Here is a 15,564-nt window from a genome sequence, read left to right on the forward strand (position 1 = left end):
GTTGGCTCAGCGTATTCAGTTGCATGCAGGGAATGTACAATGTGTAGTGTGCGCTGGCCATTGGTTTGTCCATCATGAGTGGAAGGTGAGTCTGCATCAGTCCACCACCTGAATGTTTACCGGAAACACCATATACCACCTATTTGGGATCCATGAGGCACAGGCCAGTTGAAGAACTTCCAGACTTTGTAGGAGCCAGCAAAACATTAGCAGCCCTTGGAAATTACCATACCAAATGTGAGCTGGCCAGTTGCAATTTCACTTAAATATGAATCTGAAGATTAGACAGTTTAGACCGCACATATTGTTGCTATCACGGCCAGCCTGCCTGATAACTGTCTTTTGAGTTTCATGCGTGATACGATAAAACGCCTGAAAACAGTTTCCACAATGCATGCAAGAGTGACCACCGTGCCGGGTGCCTCTGAGCTCATATGGACAATCACTGTCAATAGGGATTTTCTGTGTGCAAGTTTCTGAGATTGCAAGAAAAGACGACCCATGTGTCATATGTATTTATTCTCCCCTTGCATGTGTCATGATTGAACCAGGTCTTGGTTTCACTGGCTGTAAACCTGCATGCTAAATAGCAATATCAATATGCATGCATTTGCAGAATAATAGCAACGCTATTAGAGAAAAGTGGGATAAAACCAATCAAAGAGACTGCAGTGAAAGGTTTCCATCCTTAGTCAGTCTGCAGGCGTAGTAACTGCCCAATAAATTCACAGATGTGTTTTAAAATAGAACTGCCCTACTTGGTCATGAACTACACTGTTGGTGAAGTCAAGTTATGACATTTAAAATATATTATAAATGTAGTATCAGAGTATCACCTTATACTTTGCTATTTGGATAATGTAATTACCACATGAAGAATGGCTAACAGGTGTTTATAACAATAAGGCTAAGTAGAAATTTTGTTCATTTGGTCCCTAAACCCTCAAAGTAGTATTGAAATGTTTTTTTGTGTGGTTCTTTGTACTTGTGAGTTTTGAGCATCTGAAGAATGTGACATAGCTGTAATGATGCTGTTCGTTTGCCCACATGCTGAAGTTAGGATTTCTTTCATTAGTTAGGGAGCCTTTCATCATTGGGCTGTAATTGTTAACACATTTTTGGCAAACCTTCTTGCCGCTTGACTGGGCGGCTGTGAAGGTTCGCATCAAACCGCTGTATTTTCCTCGGTGTCCCCAGGACTCTCCACTGGATTCAATCAAACTGGAGCCAATCCAAACCACCAAGTCATTTTAGGGAAGAGAGCTATTCAATCAAACAACAACAAAAAAAAATCCGCCCAGATTAATCTGGAATAATATCACATTGTCATCATTGAGTCCCATTGGCTTGTTTGCTGGCTGTTGTGATCAAATCCAGGGGTTATCTTACTGCAACACAGTGCAACATTAATTAGATTTTGTTTTTGTTATATGTCACTATGTCTTTTTGTCCACATGTAAGTAATATTTTTTAATTCAGTCATTCTGAGAATCATAACAAAATATCCATAAACCTTAGCAATGTAGATCTGTCATTATACATCATTTATGTCTAAAATTCACCATGATGTACATATTCTACACATGGATAGAATCAATTCAAAGTACTTACTTTGAACAGCTCTACTAATTTTATCCTTGCCAGTATGTAATTACTTACAATCACACAATGTCTAATTTCAAACCTACTGTGGTTTGTGAGCCCCCATTACAGCTGAAATCATCTCACTGACCTTTGCTCTTCGGCACCAGGCTGTGGTCAGAACCAGGTCGGCATAACATGTAAAAATGTGATTAACCTAATCGAAAATTGGAAGAATTGTACGGAGATGCTTTTGGCAGGGAACAAGAATAGCGTCAGTGTCTGTAAGGCTTTACAGGCTCCCAATTTAATTATTGTGCAAAACATACAAATGAATCTAAATGGAGAAAAGTTCATTGCCCTTCAACAGACACCGATTGCAATGTCTAAACTAAATTACAACAAAGATCATGGTCGCATTAAATCCCAACTCATGGCTGAATTGGTATTCTGAAGTCACGACTCTCTCTTTTTTTTCACTCAGACTATAATGGTAGAATTATTAATAACAATATTAATTATTCGTGAGAAATTAGTCAGCGCCAGTGGATTATGTGGCAGTCTAATTGCATGAAACTTTAAATTAAAGTGGTTTGGGTTATTTGATAAATAATTTATTTCTGAGAAGTTAGATTACTTTGCCGGAGGTATATTCACTGACAAGTGCAGACAGGTTGCGTCTCTTGCACTCCCACACGCATAATTAGTGCATACAGATGTATAGCGTCAGATAAGGTATATGAAATGAATATGAGGTACATCTCATTACATTTAGCATGTAATTAGCATTGTATTTGCAGCATGTTGTAACCACTCTGTAACTGAAATGGAACTTTATAACCAATACCTTACCCTGACCCCAGTCCCACCCCAACCTTAAGTACTGTATCCAGTAAAAGCATATACAGCAAAATAAATGCCAAAATAGTTATCGTTAATCATAAGAACTCAAAATAAAAAAAAACAAAATATGTATAGTGCATATCACCAGTAATCTTCAAGGTCATTTTTAAATAAAGAAACCATGTAAATATGTGCAGTATTATTATTAAATGTTTCGCTTTCCTTTAGTACCTAGCAAAAAAAACACATCAACCTTGGAAGTGTATATTTATTCCTTTGCTGTTGTATACAGGTATAGTGAACATACAAAGTTCCTTATTGTAGCATGTCAGTGTGACATGTATGATTATACGCATTCATGTATTTTGGGTGCCATCTGATTGTACTATCATGGTTTGTACAATTATTGTTTGGTTAACATAACCTTTTGATGATCATGGTGTGCTTGCAAAGCACATAACCTATGACCAGTCAAAGCTGTTTTTAAAAGGGTATGACCGCATATGCACTGGATCCGGTAGACTAGAAGTGTACTGAGTCTTCTTAGCTACATAGCTGTATGAATAATTGCATCCCATCTGTGAGTGTTGTAGATCTTCTGTGCTCTCAAGGACTCTCTTTTCCAAACAAGTAGAGATCAGCATGCACTGTGTACACTGTAATGCATGAATTATTTTGCACACACAGCCCTCTCTCATAGTTTGTGCTGTAAGATATGCATGCTTGCACTAAACAGTGTTCTATCCTGCCCCATACTGTAGATGTGCATTGGCAGGCTGTTGTAGTGTGTATTTCATAGACATTATTTTATTTATTTACTTGTTTAGATGTACATTGTTCAGGGGAATTTAATCTAAACGCTTTGCAGTAGTTTACACGTAAAAGCTGAGTTCACACTTTATAGGAATTCATACAGTGGGTATGTGAGGAAGGCCGTATGGCTTAATCCTTTCACATTTGCAATGATGTTTTTTCCTCCTGTAATATAAATGTAAACCTTAGGTTTAGGTGTTATCACCAATGCCTGAATTCAATCTTCAAACTGTACAAACTGAAGAAAACACATAGCTGATGTATGTGCTGCAGGTATCTTGCGATCCAGCTCAATCAACTATTAATTCATCTACACAAAGGACAACAGTGTGACACTGATCTGACGAACTGCTATGTGATGAACGCATCAACAATTCTCTCGTGTGGAAATATGCATCACTATTTCAAATTTTATACAAAATCGTTAAACCACAGAAAGCCAAGTTGCTTAGGAAAGTACTACCGTTCCTCCATGTTTTTACGTTATATATATACGTAATATATTTTTTTAAAGCTGGTAAAAAAGAAAACATGCAGCATTGGTTAAATATGCATAAATCCAGTTGCTGAAATGCTAAAGAAACTGAATCCCAATGCCACTGAACAAAGTAAGATCATTTTCATTTCAGGGTATTTAAAAACACCATGGCAATCTGCTTACTCCATCCCATCTAGCAAGGAGCCTCCTGTGTCTGCATGGCCTTAAATGAAATGGACACGAGTGAATTAGATATGAGTAGAGATGTTGCCATTTGCCTTTTACTCATTCCTGTGATTATTACTGTAATTATCCAAAAGAGATAAATGTATATTCATGAATAACACAAACAGCTAAAACCAAAATTGTACATCTAATTACTTATTCAGGGAAATCATCATTTAAAAGCATAACTTTTAAATTGAATTAAATATTCAATTAACAATTAATATTTACAATTGCTACGGTTAACTCTGACTTTTACTAAATCGTGCCAGCATAGCACAAGGCAGTCTGCAGACAGATTTAGTATATAAAAGCTTTACTGGTTATTTTTCTGTGATATTTTGCTTAGTTAAGGACCAGCTGCACTGCGACAAAATATATATGCCTAAACAATCGTATAACACATTGCATAAATAGTGTTCAAGATATATATCTGACCTAGCTTATAGGGGTGCTTCCATAACAGGATAAACGACAACTTTTTAAGTGCAGAACACTACGCTACATATATAGTGCATACCTTATAAATTCCACACACATGGATGTCATTATACACGAGAATGCTATTAGTATAAAGTAAGCACGTCTAGTTTGCAGAGATGGCTGTTAGCATCGTGGATTCATTTGTATCAGCTCCCCAAATACAGTACCGGCTGAGCCATTTGTACTGTGCACAGTAGTTTTTTTTCCTTCTTTTTTTCCTTTTATGGCTCTTTTTTCATTTCTTCCCCTCATATTTCAATCCCAGCATGCCTTTGCTCCATACCTACTTGTGGTGTCCTTGCGTGTGGAGCTGGCCGAAGAATTTCCGATTTGTTTTGCTTGCGAGCCGAAATCCATTTACCGCCAAGCGCCCTTTCCCCTCTCCCCTTCCCTCAGCACATCCACTCGAAGTCAGCGAGCGCTGTTGTGAATTGTATCTTCTCTTGCAGAAATCATTTCCTCTTCGTTGCAGCAGATGAAATTTCTTGTAACACCTCTTCAGGTAAAAAAATAAATAAATAAATGAATGATTCACCCTCACTCTTTCGATATATATATATATATATTTATAATATCCATGAGGGCGCAAGCATATCCCTTTAGTTCCTTTTCCTTTTTTCTGTTGTGTTTAGTGCACCCAGTAGTCAGGGCTTTTATTTCCCAGCTGTAAACAGCTGTCATTATTTAAGGCCCAAGAGTAAATACATATTAATTTTCATTTCACATTTCTGAATGTATATTTATTTATTTATTTATTTACTCATTTATTTTAAGTGAGTGTAGCTGTTTGGAGCATGCATGAAGATACTCTACCTGGAAGGAAATGTACCCATTCACTCACTCATTCCTCAAGCCATGTATCTCATCCATTCATCCATTGCACTGCTTTGAAAGGGCCGCATGTTCCTCGATAATGAAATAAACACACAGGGCTCAAGACCTGCAGGATGTGTAATATCTGCTCTTGTGTTTATTCGATCATTTATTCCTTTGGAAAATCATTTTATTATGCCCCCACCCCCGCCCTCACCCGCACCGACCCTCTCTCCTCTCCCTCAGGAAGCTTTCCATTGGAGTCGTTCTGAAATGCGTGTTTGATCTGAGGTTTCTAATGGACTTCTTTTTTTGGTGACAGCGCGTTTTGGTGACAGGGAAGGTGCACGTACCATGGTCGCAGTGTGGTGTGCGCAGTTCGTCACGGTTCTTGTTTGAAATCAGCACGTTCCGCATTAACTATGGAGCCTCTCATTTGGCATTTGAGGAAGTGGCAGCAAAGCAGGGTAATGCTTTCAACCCACAAACAACCAATAAGATGGCGCCGGCCACAGGAATGACTTGTAACATACCTATATCAAGCTTGAAATGGTGGTATTTTGTGATTTGTGGACATTGAAAGTACCAGGATTTACAATTTTTCAAGACATTAGAGTTACATCCAGTCCACATGATTTACAGTAAACCCCAAACACTGGACTAAATACATTCACACAGTCAAGTTTATGTATTGACACAGAGTGTCTGTGACTTGAAAACAGCATTGGCTATATCGCTATGCCAGTCTGTCACATACACACATACATTTGTCACATTATGATAGTAGTACTAGAGGCCACTACTCAGTTAGCAACACCTTTCATACACTCCAGGCATTTGAATTAACTCAAATTTTAAAGCACATTGAATCATTCTTTAACACCTGAGTATTAATTTCTTGCTATTTATGTAATTAATGTTAGTGAGCTCATTTACATTTGGTTTTGCTTTCTCTCCTCTTTTGTATACCAATTGGCCAAACTACATCTCTGCTTCAATGAGAGAGTGAACACAGCGCCCACCTCGCTGTGGTGCACCGTTTGTGGTTTGTGCACAAAACAGCCGTTGGCTGCATGCGAGTGTGTTGCAGGATCGCATTGGTCCCGCTTCACCACTCCTGCAGGACTGCAGAGGTTGCCGTGGTGAGCTGAGCCTAATGTACCGTTCCTCGACTCTAGACTAGATTGCAGGAAAAAGCATTTAAAAAAACAGTTTCTAATGTACAGAAATGAATACAGATCATTATTGCGTCAGCCACCAGCTATAGCTGGGCTTCAAAGACACCCTTTTTTTTTTTTTTTTCATCGTAAGTAATCGCTTAAGATTTTCCCAAGAAGATGTTTATGAGGTTTGTCAGAAAGTTTGAATAACTGGAATTCGCTTTGATGTAGACTTTGCAGATGCTTCATTTCTTTCATACAATTCGTTTGGATTATGATAAAACAATCCTCTATACACATTTTACAAATCAGTTTGACATTCCTGTTCCCCAGTGTAGTTATATCCTGATCTATATATAGACTTAAAACAAACACATTAAACACAACCCTGCCAACAGAGATAATGGAGGTCAGACTGAGTTTTTGGCATGGAATCATTCACAAAAATAGACAAGCTGTACACTGTACAATAAAGAACAGCGCCCCAAACTAATTTCCTGTGGATTAGCCGCATATTTAAATTACATCTATCAAATGTGGTGTTTGGCCCTGTGATTGGCTCTTATCAGGTCCAAAACCCCAATGGAGACATAATCAGGCCCAAAGGAGCAGATAACCCAGGTTTTTTATCACATGATACACTGAGACCAAGAAGCGCCCTGTCAGTTAAGGGAAGCAGAGGGACATTTGTCTTTTGCAAAAAAAAAGAAAGAAAAAGGAAAGAAAAATAGCTGAGAAATTGGGGGCAAAATCTTCATAAAATGGCATTACAGGCTCCTAAACCGCAGGTCAAGGCATTATCTTACATTTTTGTGGTTTCTGTTTCAAGACAGATTTAACTCATTCTAAAGGAATATACAGCAAGGGATACTTAAGATCTGTATCACTGCATATTAAATGTATGACATTGTCATTGTAAATGAGAACTTAAATAAAGGTTTAATAGTACAGCACACACAGCAGCACACATATACACAGTACCCTACCATATATGTGAATACACAATATTAAATAGGAACAAAATAGATAAACCAGAATTTACATTACTGCATTTTTTTTTCTTCCAGAACAGTTATAAACATTTTGTACTTTAATCTCCATAGCACAGCACACAGTAACTCATATTGTTAACGAATGATGAATTTTACTGCAGAAAATTTAAGGGTCACATTTATTCACATTCCTATAGTGCACTGTTTGTGCATTTATTTACATCCCTATACAAAAATTGCATTTTGTAACTCCTTCCATGTGGCATTAATTACATTGTCATGTGTTTCCTGTAGTGGTTTATGAGGTTCTGGTGACTTCTAATGGGATTTTTGACCATCCTCCCCAATCAAATTGCTGTAGATCTTTTACATCTTTTGTTTTTTTTTTTATTAATTGCTTTCTTTAGTTTGAACCACATATGGTCAATTGCTTAAATTTCCAGTTGTGAACATTTATCCTGTGCCTAGTTAACCAAGTCTTTATAGGTTTGTATGAATGCTTTGTATTGTTTTCATGCTGGTATGTCAGTTTCAGAGGGATTGGCATTAGGAGCTATGTTGTGTTGGAGTTCAAAACTAGGGTTTTCAGAGATTGAGGATTCAAAACAACCCAAAACATGATAAAGCCCTCACAAATGGTTTATGGGCAGGGGTTCTTTCTCTAGCTTTTTTAAATCAAGTGTAATAATTATGAACAGGTTTAATAAATTCTATTTTCATTTCATTTGACCATAAAACATGGTCTGCTTTGAAAAGAGACTTCTTCCTTGCAACCCGGCCATGTATGCCACATTCATTCTCACATGTCGAATGTTTTTTTTGACATCTGTTTGAAGATGAACACATTGTTCTCGACCAGTGTTTCCCAAACCTCTCCTGGAGGACCACTTCTCCTGCATGTTTTAGATATCTCCCTGCTCCAACACAGCTGATTCAAATGATAAACTCATTATGAACTCCTGAAGCTGCTTAATAACAAACTGATCATTTGTGTTGGAGCAGGGAGAGATCTAAAACATGCAGGACAAGTGGTCCTCCAGGAGAGGTTTGGGAAGCGCTGCTGCCTTTGTATTTACATTTGTCTCATAAACTTCTTGTCCCACAACCTTGTGGCAAGATAGACATGCATCCTCTTCCTGGTAGGGCTGCTTCTGTGCCAGAACCCATAAATATTTTAATAATGGAAAGTGGAAAGTGGTAGATTGACCTTATTCTACCATCTCCTAACTTGTGAATTTCAATGTCCACTTGCCTGTAGCTTTCAGAGGCCTCTCTAACCTTAACCACGATAATGCATGCTGCTAGTGAATATCTTCTCTGTGTTACCTAATTTTATGCTTCAGGGAAACAGGAGACATTTGGAGGCCTATATATAGTCCCAAGCTTTCACGGAACATCCACAAAACAGATTGTTGGTATAGATTTTTTTTTGTTGAAAAGTATTTTTTTTAAATGCTGTGAATAAATGTGACCCTCATGTTTTCGGGACTAAAACGTGTAATGCTTTCAAGACTGTAGCATATTTTAACTATATGAAGATGTTGCGCAGTGTATATGTGTATGTATATACTTGTGTATATGCATATATACATACACACACATACATACACACACATATAAATATATAAACACACCCAGTGCATGTTTACCATATGAAGAGTTAAAATTACAAAATTGTAACATGCCATGTCATTTGCCAGCAATGACTGGGGGAGAAGTACAACAAATTGGCTTAGTTTTGTTTAGTTTAGCTACCCAGGGTTTCCTCGTCTCCCTCTGCTCTTAGTATCTCACTGTGAGTCATGAGGCACCTGTGAGTTGGCATCAGTGGAGCCGTGCCTGTCCCCCAGTGATAGCATCACTCTCTTCAATCCACTGTGCTGTGTGATATGTAGTTCAAAAAATAGCCGTTTGCTGTGGGCTAGAGTATTGCAGGATCGCGTTAATCTCAGTGCTCTTGTGCGACGTTGTGCAGACGTTATCACGGTGAGACTAGCTGAATGTACAATTGGTGATTCCTAAAAAAAAAAACAGGATAGCATAAAAAGGAAGAAGGCATAAACAAAAATGTTCTTTGAAGTGAGAATGAACAGATAAAGAATAATGACTCATTTTCTTTGCCATAGTATATTTTCTCTATAGTGCATTGCATTGTTTAAATCAGATTGAGGTTGATTCATTTTAAACCTGTAGGTTTATTATTTCCCCGGCTTTATGGATTAAACTCGCAGCAAACATCTGCCTTGTGTGAAGCCAAACACATAAAAGGAAAAACAAACAAAAAAAAAAACAAATGACAAATGTGACCCTGTCTTCCCTCTCCGTCAGGGACTTCCCTCTCCCATCACCAGCCAGGAAAATGCCTGACAATTCGTTCCTCCTGTGGCTTGTTATATCCTGTCTGACCCAGAGCGGTTTGTTTGTTGTTTTGCAATTCGTTATCTAGTGCGCGTGGCTCGGTTCTCCGCGCCTCACCAGCCACGCCTCTTCGGAAAAGAGAGCCGGAGCTCTGAAAGTTCTCCATTTGGAACCTCACCACGCATTGATCAATCTCAAAGTGGAACACAGTGGGGTGTTTGAGCACAATGCTGTATATTCATTGTGTACGTCTTATCCTGAATACTCATTGCAGCGATTTGCTCTCTACGTAAACGCCTCAGAACCCTTGTGACGCCCTGATCGCCTGCTCTTTTGATACACTCAGTCACATCTATCTTTGTGGTGTACCTGGTGGTCATGAATGATTAAGCCTCTTTGATGGTCCGAGCAGGGACGGAAGTTTTGGAGGAGGGGCTTTGGAAGGAGGAAGAGTTTACTTGCTGGGTCCGAGTACCTGACGTTCCACACCTCATTCTATCTGACATTACTGCGTTGCTAAGAGACCTGGCCTCTTAAGTCTTCCGCATTCTTCCAGAAAAGGAAGGTCGCGTCTGCTCATCTCCCTTCCTGATGTGACCATGTGCCAGAGGTCTGCATCCTAATCACGTTCAAACCTGCCAAGCACAAACGTCCAACAGCAGATATTCAGAATGTTATATCTCAGCACTTCCCAGGAATCTGTCCTCAGAGATGCAGTAGGTAAAAAAATTGGAAGGTCCACATTTGTCCAAGCCCGTCTTCACAGATGGCAGCTGCAGGGTCAGGGTGGGAAGTAGGTATCATCCACAGTGAGGTCAAACGTCTGCCTTTTTTGAAAAGGCAACATTGAACATGTTTATTTGAACAATGCCAAGAATACGGCAAGTGATTTATTATATGTTTTCGACCAAAATTTCCCCGGGTTTCATTTTGTTTCCTCAGTTCATCATCCGAGGTGTCTTTTATGTTGGTGTGAAATTCAAGCTGCAGTTAATAGATTCAGAAGGAAAGAATTACCACGCTGGCACAAACTCAAACACCACTAAATTCTCAGGTGTGTTTTGTTTAAACACTCCACCATATTGTTCTAACTCTTTCGCAAGAGCAGTTCTGTTTTGTGAGGGTTGCAGAACCCATTGGTGTTGGTGGTTTCTGGAGCAAATCTCGAACAAACAATTTAGTTCTCCTGCAATTTTAAAGAATGTATTTTTTGTTATGTACTATAGAGCACACTGGCTGCCATTTTAAATTTCTTCGAGAAAAGTTGCGTGCACATTACTTCATTCAACAGCATTTTCCTAAACTGCAATCGAGTACTTTGAATAATCGCTGCAGGCTTCTCCGGGACCATTCTCGTAGTCTTCTCAAGATAATACAGAATGCATCTGACATCACACAAACGGTGTCTAGGGCATGATCAGCTAGCAAAATTCAGTGAGAGTCATACTCATTGTAATAACGATATACCGCGTGGCAAATTTGAAAATCATTGCACGGTAATGAACAACTTAATAGCATGCTTCTGTCAGCTCCTCTCCCCTTTAGGCAACGAGGAAAATGTCAACATGCACTACAGTAAACGAGCTCTCCAGTAATAGTTACCCTTGGCTTCAATGGAGCCATACTTTCCAGAACAATTGCACAACATCAGTTATCTCAACCTCGAAAACGTGCCCGTAGTGTATTTCTTTTCAGGTCTAATACTGCTCATTTACCACACAGCCTAATTCAGGGCGAGTTCCAGTATCCGCTCACTTTTGTTGTCATGCCTACAGCCATATTTGTAGCTACAGAGCTAAGAAACTGCGATAATAAACTAATGGTGACCTTTGACCCCCCCACCCCAGCACCCTGTAATGTCACGCCAAAGCAGCCCTTTGATTTTCCAACAGTAATATCAACCCACAGCCAAAATGCATTCTGCAGCATGATGCAAACCATAGAGTCTTGTACCTTATCACTTCATTTTTTTGGGTCATCCGATGCCTGCTTATTTTGGGGGTTATTTGTTGCTGTGTTCCCTTACGAGAAAAGTAATATATGTCAATATACTTTCAAATATGAAATCCAAATGATAAGGAATACGCATTTTTAATATCAGTCAATATATCAGTCATTGATCTTTTCAAATGTATTCTTGTGCATATTATCTAACACTTTCTGAACACATTCATATTATTTGATCTATGTCAAATATTTTGAAATGCATTTTGAATATATTCCATTGATTTTGAATTTCATTTTATGCATATATTACTTTTTTTAGGAGGGGTGGTGTATGTTGTGAGTGATGGTTTAGTAGATTTTTTTGCACTTGCATTATTAAGGAAGCATTGTCTAAAGTATGTCTTTTGTAAATGTTGCTGGGAAACTGAGTGTAACATTCTCTGTTTCCACAGTTACGGACGAGTTTATGCTGCCGACCCCTACCACCACACACTTGCTCCGGCAGCCGCATACAGCGTTGGTGCCATGGTAAGCGGAATATCCGTCTTCCTCTCTCTCCCTTTCTCTCCCTCCATCTTTCTGAGCTCACTTTCTCTCTCTGGGCTCTTTTCCACTGTCTCTCCAGCTCTTTCTCTGTCTTCCTCTCTGCCCCTCTTTCTCCCTCTATATTTCTCTCCCTCTCTTTCCCTCCCTCTGTCTCCACTTTTTAAATTGCTCTCCATGCTTGCAGCCCTGGTCCTCCTCTTTGTTTTTTTATTATTTCTCTTTTTCCTTTTTTCTTCTGTGTGCATGGATTTTACACTGGCTGACGTCTCCTCACTTTAACTTAATTGAATTTGTCTCTTGTGCTAACGGCACCTCGAAATGTCACATTAATCCTCCCCGTAAACTTGATAAATGTCTTAATTCCTTTGCGGTGCAGTGCATGTTGGTTATTATATTTCTAATTTTGTGAGCGTCACCTAGCCGAGCGTGCTCCTTAATAGAATAATTAGTCATTTTGATAATTAAATCCATCACCTAAGTGGTGCAGCAGGAGCAGCTAAAGAAAAAGAGTGCTGGTAAAATAAAACTAGGGAAGGAATTCCCAGCATAATGCCTGCAGAAGCTTCTCGAATTGGGCTTCTGTGCTTTGTCTGAATGATGTCGAATTTAACATTGTCACAAGGCGTACTATGTCATTGTCCCTGGATGCTGTGCAGTCTCAACTGGCTTTCCTCATTTTCTTGATCAAAGAGGGGTTCACTGCCGTGGATCTCAGCATTCACAGTAGCATCCCAAAGACCTAGCAGTACTCTGGCATTGTGACATCTGACACATTTCCTGTTCCTCCCCTCTGCGAGTAGTCTTTCCAGCCATCAATCAAGACTTACTCTAAAGTTCTGCTTTGGAATGGCATTTAGGCCCTCTGCATGCACGGTATTCTGTATGCAGTCTTCCAATTCAGTTTTACCACAGCTTGGGTTAGTGGGTTAGTTAGCTATATATCACAAAAACTGCAGACTAAATGTCACCCCTAAATTAAGTTCCATATTTATATGAAAAACATGCTACTGAACCTGTAGTTACTACACAAACAATAATCAATGTTACCAGCTCTCTGGAAGTTTTTCCACTATATTAAAACTTCATTCTGAATTCTCTCAGAAATTGATGTTTTATTGCAACCTTTAGCTAACTTGAGTCCAGTGCAGGTTGTGAGCCAATGGAACTAGGTGCTTTTGGGAACAGGCTTCCCACAATCAGTTCACAGGCCAAGCTCTCAAAACAATGTTCCCCAGGAGCAGAGTAGCTCATCCACTCTAAGGTGCTAAGATCCAAAATAAAAGAAAAAAAAAAAACTATGCTCGAACAACCGTGACCTTTGGACCTTATTTTATTTTTCCATTCATTTCTTTGTTAACATTTTTTCCCTTATACTTCAAGTAGTTAAACACATTTTCCTGGCATGCGATGGCTTTGGTGTGCTTGCTGCATGACGGATCGTGGGCCGTGCCGGCGGGGGTATGTATAGTAGCATGAACGAGAGAGAAGGGAGGCTCACCCTGGGCCAAATGGATTAAACCTCTGGCAAATGCGCCGCTTTGTTTCAGAACGCTTTTACACCGCTGACCGATGCCAAGACCAGGAGCCACGCGGATGATGTCGGTCTCGTTCTTTCTTCGTTGCAGGCTAGTATTTATCGTGGTGGATACAGTCGTTTTGCGCCATACTAAACGACCAAAAAAAAAAAGAAAAAAAGAAAAAAAAACATTTAAAAAAGATATCTAAAAACCTTCCAGTGGGGACAAAGAGAGAAACTTTTTTCGAGGCCTGGGTATTGCAATACATGCAGTAGTGCATCATTTTAGCACCTCTTAAGAGAGAGGGGGGAAAATGGATATTTTTCATCTTATACCTCAGATATTTTGTTTGGTGTATTTTACTATTGTGGGTCTTTAATTTCCTAAGGTTACAGTACATAGATTGTTGGCTGTAGAGGTTTCTGTGGTGATCTAGGAAGCTGCTAGATATAAAATCTAAAAAAAAAAAGTATATGAAACTCAAATTGTTAAGGCCACAATCAAGTGTGCTTTCTCATTGTAAATTAACTATGTATGATAAATATTAAGTCGTTTGGGGTTATCACGTTTTGTAAGAGTGTAAGTGACTGCAAAAGTCATGTTGTTTTCTGCTTTTTTTACATTGCCTTTTTTTAATTTGATAATATTTTTGGTTTGTTTATGAAAGGAGAAAAGGGAAAAGCTTCAGGGCCGGGGTGGGTACACAAGCCTCAGATCTGGTCCAGGTAGTTGTTGGGAAGAAAGAGGTACAGTAGTGATGGAAGAAGGAGACATCATGAACTGCAAAGTGGGTGGAGCTATAATATTCCATCAATGACTCATTGGTTTGAAGCGATTGTTGTGCTATGGATAACTTCCTCTGATTTGTTGACTTGTTGAAGTCTGTGATTAACAGTGGATGATAGCTCCACCTTATTTTGGGGATCATTTTGTCTCACCTTCCCAGCTCTAGCATATAGTGTGGAGAATGGATGTAGGTCCTCAGTATTACTGATGTAGTTATAAAGAGGGGGTACCACTGTATTTTAAGTATATTAATCGTCTTCTATTATCCATTAATCAAAGCCAAAGGTTATGTTCCTGGGGTGTTACTCTTGTATATTCAGATTTTGCATAGGAGCTGTCTAGGAAAACCCCTAAAGATTTTGAACCAAGGCAGTACTTTACTGTTTAACCTTTATCTAGTTCTCTAGTCAAATCCTTACTAGTTTAGGCCATTTAAAAAAAAAAAGTGTTCTTTTTATATTGCTTCCAGTATATAAATTGATATTATTACTGACTTTTATATTACGGGAGAGAAAAAAATAACAATAACAAATACGGTGACAAAAGCACTGTTTCTATTTTCTCTTTTTGTTTTTCAGAAGGAAAAATAATAAAACTAGAATTATTTGTACCAGTTTAAAAAAAAGAAAACAGAAAAACCTACAACAATGTATACAATTTGAAATGTGCAGTGGAAATGTTCTGTTATACAAAATACACCATATGATGTTTTAGAGTTAGACTAGTAGACCAACTGTTAGAGAAAGGTGTATCATTTTTTATGAAATTACATGATAATCATATTCAGATTTATATGAACATTTTACAGGTATCGCAATCATTATGTAGAGATAATCATGGTATTTTTGTCAGCTTGATATTTTTTAGACTTTATTGTGCTGCACATACAACCTGCAATTTTTCTTAGCTTCTCAGCTTTTGAGACAGTACTTTGTGCGTTTACTTTTCATGTTCGTTTTAGTTCATTTTACATATTGTTTTGATATTATATTTAATGCCACATCCTTATTTTATAGAAGGTC

General features: G+C 38.6%; 1 protein-coding gene across 12 annotated transcripts in view; it reads left to right on the forward strand.

Annotated features, from left to right (window-relative positions):
* rbfox1 (RNA binding fox-1 homolog 1) overlaps nucleotides 1–14,968 on the forward strand; it is a 255,119-nt gene extending 240,151 nt beyond the window's left edge. For 10 of the 12 annotated variants that reach the window (XM_036553347.1, XM_036553348.1, XM_036553350.1 and 7 more), the window contains 2 exons: nucleotides 12,146–12,221; nucleotides 13,787–14,968. In XM_036553347.1, coding sequence (XP_036409240.1) covers nucleotides 12,146–12,221; nucleotides 13,787–13,909 — 199 coding nt within the window. In that variant the 3' untranslated portion in view covers nucleotides 13,910–14,968. Of the gene's footprint in view, nucleotides 1–4,872; nucleotides 4,926–12,145; nucleotides 12,222–13,786 lie in introns of all 12 variants that reach the window. The other 2 variants (XM_036553351.1, XM_036553358.1) reach the window with 1 other exon arrangement.
* The last annotated feature ends 596 nt before the right edge of the window (nucleotides 14,969–15,564 follow it).

The sequence above is a fragment of the Megalops cyprinoides genome, chromosome 19 (assembly GCF_013368585.1).
Source record: "Megalops cyprinoides isolate fMegCyp1 chromosome 19, fMegCyp1.pri, whole genome shotgun sequence".
NCBI classification, from domain to species: domain Eukaryota; kingdom Metazoa; phylum Chordata; class Actinopteri; order Elopiformes; family Megalopidae; genus Megalops; species Megalops cyprinoides.